Source organism: Varroa destructor, unplaced genomic scaffold, assembly GCF_002443255.2.
Source record: "Varroa destructor unplaced genomic scaffold, Vdes_3.0 BEIS01000001.1, whole genome shotgun sequence".
NCBI classification, from domain to species: Eukaryota; Metazoa; Arthropoda; class Arachnida; order Mesostigmata; family Varroidae; genus Varroa; species Varroa destructor.
Window position 1 is genome coordinate 52,286,414 of NW_019211454.1, and position 9,324 is coordinate 52,295,737.

A 9,324-nucleotide genomic window follows, 5' to 3' on the forward strand; every position below is an offset into this window, starting at 1 on the left:
TCATGGGAGCGTCCACTGATCAGGTCCACTAAAGTAAACCGCCAGAATCCGCGAGAGCCAGGCTTTAATGCAAAATATTTGCTCGATGACCCGCTATATGCCATGTTTCTTTAAGTCAATGTTAGCTATCCATTTCCCTGGTTTTGCTGGACTTATGTAGGTTGCCATAGTAACTATTTGCCAACAGTAAAAGTTAAACCAGCGTTGGCAGCATGCACGCGCTTACAACAGCGCCACACTTAAAAAAAAAAATCGTATTGATTGACCCAAACTACTCAGATATAACAAAAAAGATGCGGTAATTATGGCATTTTACAGGCAACTTAAAGCCCTAGCTAAAATACAAACTCTTAACTTTCTTGTATGCTCGATGGAACATGGAATATGTGGCAAAACGAACCTCCTCGCAAAGGTAAGTTAGTTTCGAGGGAATTGTTACGAACGTCGGACACGGAATACTGCAAGTAAGACCACTTTCAAATAATGCATCTTCTCATCAATTAATAAAATCTTAAAAACAAATTCAAATACAACTATTTGGCGGTTTCAGAAATCAGTTTAGAGAGTTAATACTCGCTCATGATTTGCCACTACTTAATAGTATGAAAGTATAAACTAGATGTAACATGATTAGATCGCGTAGGTAGGATCTGCAAGTTTTTAGACTGGATCGTGGCGGGACTTTGAGACACCATAAGCTGTACTAATAAGAGAAGCCCCATTTAGATTGCGCCATAGCACAACGGACACTTAGGTATAGACCATTCGAAATTGAGACAATTTTTGCGCTAAGCGCTTGTAGCGTTATTAAATAACATGAACCGACTGTCCATGTGACATTTTGATCTGAAAAGTCCTATCGGAATGTCTGTCTGAGCCAAAAAGTCATAAAATATACTTGTGAAACTAACTACACAAACAAACTAAAAAAAGCTATTAACCAGTAGAAACGCTTGCGTAACAAACGACCCAAGAACGTTTTTCTCATACAAAAGGCTGAATAAATGCAGTAATAACGCCGATCAGAAGTCTGAGGTCGCAAATGAGCATAGGACCTTAGAAACTGAAGCCTAAAAACCTTGCGAGGCCCGACAATTGCCCATGATAGTAAAGAAAATGCGCACGAGAATTCTACCTCGGGTAAACGACGATTAGGGAGTAAATGAATACATACGCGAGCTTGAGTTCATAAACGCACAGGATAATCATATAATGATCCCCAATTTAGCCCGGAAAAGCGGCGAGCCTTAAAAAAGCCAATGAGTATTGGTATTAAGCCTGTTAATTTTCTAGCGGCTTTCATGACACAGGGCTTTTCTACAACAGTTCCGAACGAAATATTTTTTTCGTATTATCAGTGTCACATAAATCGTCATTCGCTGTAAGAAATAACCGCGTACACCTGCATTTATCTTTAACAAGTAATAATGGTCAAATATTTATGGTACCGCATCAGTGACAGAACAACACGGAGCAAATCGTTACTTCATGACATACGCCATTGCCATAACTAATTTTATCTCTGATCCAGTACGACACAATCAGTAACCAATTACAACCAATGCATATCTGTTAATGCCTTCTGAAGAAACCACTTCGTTCAGCGCAATGCGGATCAGGTGAAAGCAGCCGCGCGTGGGTGTGGCATTTAACGCCGCATTCAATGACAACCCTGTAAAAACCATTAACAATACCATAAACAACTCTCAATAACTCTCAATAATCATTTAGCGAACTGGTACGCGCAAAAGCCATTTTGGCGTATTAGCAAACGATAGCTAATTTTAAATAATTCAGAAATGATCGAGGAAATCTGTGGCGAAGGAAAAACCAAAAAGCATACTGCTTCTGAATCAGTTTGAAATAATCAATTGGTTATCACGTTAAGAGATCGCATGTTATCACCATATGAGGAAGCGGAAATTTTTATTCGGCTCGATTGCCAATCTGACTGGTCCGTCGTTCAGTGGATCTAAAAATCTGTCGTTGTAAATGTTAGTTGTTTAAAAAAAAACAAACAACAACAAGCGCCACTTGTAAAGCAGGATTCGGTGCAGACTAATTTGTGCTTGTCGATCCGAAGATGACCTTATGATTGTCGGGTTTTTCGCACTACAGCCGTACATGAGTGAGATACAGATTTGCTAACATTTGACTAACCATTGTGCAGCGTTCAAAATGAACATTGTCGTCGTAAACGCTTACTAACTGACGATAGAATGTTTAGTGACCGCAAAAACACTAGAATGTATTTAGCTCTAATCAGTTATGCTGGGATACCAGAATCTCACATCTGCATACCAAATCATTGATTAACAGCGGCGGCAGTGAAGTCAGAGTGACTAAAGACCTGAATACAAAGGAAGCTGATCAGAAACTGATCGGAGACATCCCAAACGATATCGATGTTGAGCTACGTTCAAACACGCCATTGGCCCTCCACTGGGAAAAAAGGATAGGGTTTTTTTGGTCTAAGTGTGGACGCTTTTGCCAGTTCAACGTAAAGAGAGCGAAGGCAAATAGTGTATCGTAACAGTTGACTGCTACAGATGCCGCTTAATTATTGAGCTTTATTGAGTTGTTGTTGTTGTTGTTCAGTTTTGATAAGGTTGTCTTGTCCGTCTTCACAGAATAAATTTAGGAATCGAAATTAGATTACTTTCATTAGTATGAGAAAAAAAATCATCGAAAATATGCTCAAGTCAGCAAATTTCATCGGTCCTCTCTGCAATTTTCTGTGCGAAAATGCTCTGTCGGCTATAAGCTTCCACATTCCAATGATTTCAACTATTGTGGTCTTATATGAGAACAAACAAATACGAATGAAATGTTGCCTATTATAAACTATAACAATAAAATTCGGTAAATTCCCTCTAATGAATAAGTTCATAGCCTATTGCTTCCTCGATCATAAGTAATACTGGATAAGAGAAACAAGTTTCTGCGACACAGTAGAGCCCAACCCATAGATTTTCGTTAGTGTCAATACTTTACTACGACTCATTCAAACGATTTTCGTTAAGTGTGAAACGAGTAGCCTACGATCGAACTGCCCTACAGATGCTGATGTATACGTCCCATGTCAGCCCCTAACGTCTTCTGTAATTAAAGTTCATCGATGAATTTGCGGTTCAAGGAGCAGTTTAATATATGCCATGGTCGGTTGATCACTGGCGTCCAGTTCCATTTCAGCGTCAATTACATGGTCTGGTATACCTTAATTTAGCAGAATAGGTGCGACTTTAACCTTTCTTTTGTGTAAATTATACCAAGAAAGATATCAGCGTTATGCTTTCGCAGTAATTTGCACTAAAGGTTATCACCCTTCTTTATTAGCCATTCAAGTTCCTGTCGAGTTAGGACCAGGCCAGCGGGCCAGTACGTAGTTTACTCCAAGTCATCCCTATCACCATGGGATCAAATATCGAAGCAATCGTGACAAGCACATAGTTCCAGGAAGACACAAATCACAAAAACAACTGTGATATTATTATACAGCACAAGTCCGCCATCGCACCATCTTAAATTTACATAGGGTCTAATCGGAAGAAGAATCTATGCTGTCGCTAAATATAGGATAGAATTCGCCTGTGTCATTCTTCGATTGGCATTTATTTATGTAATAGAAGCGGGCAATTTTAGTAGTAATTTGGGCATATATTGACGTGATTTTGCTTAATGAATATTACTTGCAAAACTGCTCGCCACTCTGTAACTCCCAGTATTGAGGTGCGTTCATCACGGTATATGACGAAGACAGCCATTAAGGGCGATCTCAGTAAATACTTGTCAACATGAGGGATGGTCCGCTTAAATTACAAAGGTGTAGGACGCGATACGCGAGCATGACCACTTTCACGACTAACGCACTGCAATACAGCGCTCGTCTAGATGACAATTTCTTAAAACAAGGTCAACAGACGCTCAAAAAAACCTCATCCAGTGTTATCGCTAGTCACCTAAGTAAACACTTCTTTAAAGCCGCGTTGTCATATTAACAATCCCTGAGACCCGCTAAGCGTTCCTGTGAAGGTAAAAAATCCTTTAGCCTAAAGATGGCCTCTTTCTTCTGAAGTCTACCGAAGCAGATTCTGCCTCTAAGCATAGCTTAGTTCACTGAATATGAAAAATAGGTTGTCCCGAAACAATCAATGGGTTTTTGTGCCGCTTTTAAAATGGGTATTTCTTAATATCTTCGGGCTAATTTATTGAAAATGTGTTTTTATATTATTTTACAGGTTGCATTATATACGTGTCGTATCGGATATGGCAAACGATATCTGAAACATATCATTCTATAATACCGACGCCAATTTACAGAATAATACGCTTAGGTAAAATTAAAAATACGCTACAATCACGCGGGCGAAAAAACACTCGCAGAAAATTACATAATACATTGATTATGACATATTTTTATACGATCGTTCCCTAATTATGTACGCCAGTGAAAAAATTTCGACATACCGCTTAGTGTAGAATAATTAATTTATTGACCTTTCGTCAAGTGTCCGGTTAACCAAGCTTTTATGCGAAGGTTATCGTTTTAGCAATTCAAACCGCTCTTGAACAAAGTTCGCCCGCCACGACGACATAAGAAGAAATGGTGAGCGCGTATGATGCGTCGTTCGATGCACGCAGGACTTAACAACAGTGGATACCCGTGCCGTTGGTTCAGTCAGGTGATAATATAGATGCTAGCAATTCTGTAAGTAAAATCCGTCCTATACGCAACTAAAAACCTAGTGCGCGCACTGTGTTTTCTTTGTAACTAGCTAGCACACCGTAAAAAAAACTATATGATCACGAAAGTCAGGATTTATCGTGACTGGGTTTTTCCATAGAATTAGATGGAATCTAAATGACAGAATGGTCACCCATTTTACGGTGAACGCCATTTAATATCTTCAGGTTAAAACATAGTAAATGTATTTTTACATGAAATGATAAAAACATACTTACGGTAAATTTACTCAAGAAAATTCAACACATGTGACCATTTTGCTTCTGTGCCAACGAGCAGCAATAAAATTGCCCTACACATTTTTTCTGAAATCTTGCGTCCTTGCCAGTCTTAACCATAATAAAAAGTCAGAAAAAAATCCTCCTGCTAAATTTAACGCGGAGTCTGAAAACAATTGTCCGGAGATCGGTAACGATGGCGAGATGTTTTTTGGAGTTGAAACAATTTACAAATTTAACTCTTAGTCGACTGAAGGCCTCAGTGTGAAATCAAAATGGACTTGGCTTTAGAAGCGAATTCTCTCACACGCCAATAAATGTTTAAGCATTTATTGATGCGCGACATAGTAAGTACATAGGAAAGTAACATTAAAAAAAGTTCACATATCGGTACATAGGAAACGAGATTGGCATTCTAATTAACTACAAGCTAGAGTTGATTGGTTGACTTCAGATGGTATATTCTTATTTGACTTGTACATTCTGTGTACATTCACATAAAGCTTCTGTATGTATTTGATCTGCACAGTGGCGATACAACGCCTACAACAATGGTTACTGGCCATACTGAGCACGTTGCTAAACCGTTGGATTTTGACTGGGTCGTATCAGTTCCACTAAACACAATAAGGCGCGTACGACAATGTTCATCATAATGCTGTTAGTCAAAAGTGTCGCGAAGATGGCTTCATGCTTCCAAAACGCCATTAGCGTTAACGAGTACAATGTGCTGCCGTTGATGGAAACATACGTAAGCTATAGAAAAATGTAAACGATTAAAATAAGTTTCCTCGCGAGCTTACACTTAGTATAGAGGTGGACCCCTTATATGGCCGCCATGTAAACAAACACCCTTCTCTCCAAAGAAAAAATTGGGCAATAAGAATTTTATCCAAATGCAGCCCACCATATCCTATACAACATTTGTCCATACCTTTAGGGACTTTTTTAAATGCCAAAAGTCAAAAATGAACCCCGTAATCAAATAGACGCATAGAAATTACAAGCGCCAATCGGCAGCTAAGTCAATCGTCCTTGCTATAAATAATCTATTAGGGATAACTGAGGGACGAACAGTGCAGCTCAACTCTTGCTACTGCTTGTCTCAAATCCGGCTGTAATATACCGGACAAAAGCACTAACTTCCCTTTACGAAGGTAGCTTTAAATATATCTAGGTAACAATAGCAACATGTTATATTGCCAGGACAAATGTAGCTTCCTTCACCGGCCAGTTGGCATATAAAAATACGGCATTGACTGGTAAGGCTAGTCGTATGTAGCCAATGACATGTAACAGCTCATTATGTGTTTAATTTGGCTACACTCTTAGATCCGTTTATTACTCGTTTTATTGACACACATTGTGTTTTTAAAAGCGATTATTTAGCCTTTGGTTAGATCTGTGCACGATGTGGAATCGAAGGAAGATGCTTATTAATGGGCGTATGATCTCCTGGGGACGGAAGCTGGCTTAGAAGAACGTATTGAATAACCCCTTCAATGTAAAATGTATCGGCCACTTCAGTGTGACAAAGGTATTAACTTATGCTTATAACTTTATCTGAATAAGGAAGGTCTACCTACCGACCAAGGCAAACTGCTAAATGAACAAAGCACATTTTGTTTTCATAGGAGATCGGTCACTTTCACCGGTAAAAATTTCGACCTTAAGGAATTGTTAAAGCTGGCTTAAAGTGCTAAAAACATTCAATTCACTATATTTTGCTAACGTTATTTTAGTTGTGACGTAAATTATGACGTGAAATGTGTAATGACAAACAAAAAAAAAAGCAAAATCACTACAAATAACAACTCGTTTTTATTCGTCAGTGTTATAATTACTACTTCAAAAACAAATATGGTATATAACAAATAAGTGCAATTCACTTCTAGGTCACCAATGGCTAATGGCTGACTGGCACACTTTTCATACTGGACGTGAACGCACAGTTCGGTGATTTCAAAGAACTGGCTGACACAAGTTCATAATACCTATTTAGTTAACACACAGGAACGGGCAGCTACAAACAATGATACCGAAGAGCACCTTGATAGTATATTTATAGCTTGCAATTCGCAAAATAAACGATAAAAACTTAGTTTAAAATGAATGGAACAAAATGTAGAGTAAGATGTGATCAACCACTTTCATATTTGCAAGAATAAGGCTCCTCGGTTACGAAAATTATATCAGCGATTCGTGCTTTTTACCGTGATGAAGAAGCAACAACAAAAGAACATTAACAATAATACCGTTCTGAAGAAAAAATATGACGGCGTCAAGGAGTCCAGACGCCGTATTGATTCACAATACCTTTCTTAGTTTAAATTTATACCTTGAATATAAATAAGGTTTGCTTAGTACTATAAAGTACTGATCTGCTATTAATAACTCTGTTGCTAAATTACATACAAGATGGGACATTTCAATGCTTTAGTCAAAATATTCTTCGAAATCGATATTAGGATCTAGTAATTTGTCCTTGACATTGGTGAGATCCAGTTGACTATAGAGTAAGCTCTCGGTGACTTCCTCCATTTCTGTTTCTCCTATAAGGATTGCTCCCTTTATACGACCATCCTTTAGTACCATTTTGACGTACTCTTTATTCGGAGTTATTCTTACCAATACCTCGTACCCGCCCTCAGCGAGTTTTTGTCCATTAAACAAACCAACAAGGATCACTTTATATCCAAAGAAATGTGTGGAATGGGCAAATACTTCAAAGTATGATGGTATTAATTGGTCGGCACCAGTCATGGCACGAGCTGCAGCGTCCCCCATCTGACGCGCCTGGGTCCAGAGGCGCATCTGAAACCACAGCTCCTCATTCGTTCGCAAGACGCAAACATCACCCGCGGCGTAGACATCTTTGCAGGATGTTTCGAAGTTGCTGTCTACAATAATGCCTTTATCATCCGCTAAATCCAGATGCTTTCCGAAACAACCGGGATTCGGAACGACCCCAGTAGCGTTTACAACAAGATCTACGACTAATACTTTACCACTTGACAATCGGACTTCATATCGCCCCTGACTGTCCAGACAATTCACAGACTCGACCTCTACGTTGTACTGTATCGATATATTTTTATCTGCAGCACTGCCGATAAGTTTATAATTCTCCGCCCAGTCGGGACCAAGAGCTGTGCCGAACTTGACTTTTTTTTCGCCACTCTCTGATACAACGTAACGCATCCTCTTATACACGGGGCACTCGTGTATGTCGGATGATGAGTCCTTGGGAGAATTGCTCTCCAAAAGAAATCTCCCAGCTGCAGCATCCAAAAAGGGCGAGCTAATCGACTCGGTTCGAATTAGCCAGTGAACGCGACAATTGTTGATTTTATGCACGAGTTCAGTAGCAATACCGCCATTTCCGATAACGGCAATGTCTTGCGCGCACAACAATCTCTCACGTAAGCTGTTCACCGTCTCCGTGTCCCTGATAACGAGCACCCCAGGGGAATCGAAACTGCGGTTCGGGGTAGCCCCACAGCATATGCACAGCTTGTAATAACAAAGTGGCTCACCAGTCGACAGCTTTAGCTGTTTCGTGGATGGATCCCAGTCATCTACGCGCGCGATGATCACTTTCAAATTGGGGTACTGGCTCTCGAGATCCGAACCGGCTGCCTCGGTTACACTTAACTCTTCGATGTTTTTTGTTATTTTAGCGATATCGGCAACCACTTTGAGGACAGGTGAGGCTGATACAAGCGTGACACACTTACCAGGGTTGAATAGACAGAGCTGCTGAGCGCAGGTCACACCAGCGATCCCGCCACCCACTACGGCGAAGTCTACCGTCACCTGGTCGTTATCACTGGAACTCATTTTTTATTTTAGATGATGAAATCACTACGAAACACCGACTAATGGTGGCGACACCGGCAGTGCCAAATCCCAACGATGACTAGCGCACCTCGTCGTGAACTACAATTTTTTTCGGACTCTGTGATAAAACCTGATGTGTTGCTGTTAATCGCGCGTACATATCAGCCACGACGACATGCCGACTGAGAGAGGGGTGTGTAACTTCTTCCCATGCACGTTCTCAGATCACCTACAGGACACATACAGTGCACGCGAATAGTGCCGATCAGTCCCTGACAACAGCGATGAGCTAAGGGACCGAGAGAGCAGCTCTGTGTTTCGCCCAACAACCAATCTAATAACCGGCCGATTCGAACGCCTTGGAGGCGGCCATCTTGAATCAGCCAGTGACGCATGCGCCCTAGCCACGTTCTCGAATTTGCCCCGGCAGCCTGCACTGGCAACAAATAGTCTGTTGGGAGAATTTTCGGAAGATAGAAATGTATGTAGAAGCGCTGACACGTGCATCTTTGTCTGCTTCGA

General features: G+C 40.4%; 1 protein-coding gene across 1 annotated transcript; it reads right to left on the reverse strand.

Moving 5' to 3' along the window:
• Nucleotides 1–6,764: 6,764 nt before the first annotated feature.
• Pyroxd1 (pyridine nucleotide-disulfide oxidoreductase domain 1) lies at nt 6,765–8,802 on the reverse strand. Its single transcript, XM_022817713.2, has one exon. It carries the CDS (start codon nt 8,800–8,802, stop codon nt 7,399–7,401), a length of 1,404 nt encoding a protein of 467 aa, XP_022673448.1. The 3' UTR covers nt 6,765–7,398.
• Between the last annotated feature and the right edge of the window lie 522 nt (nt 8,803–9,324).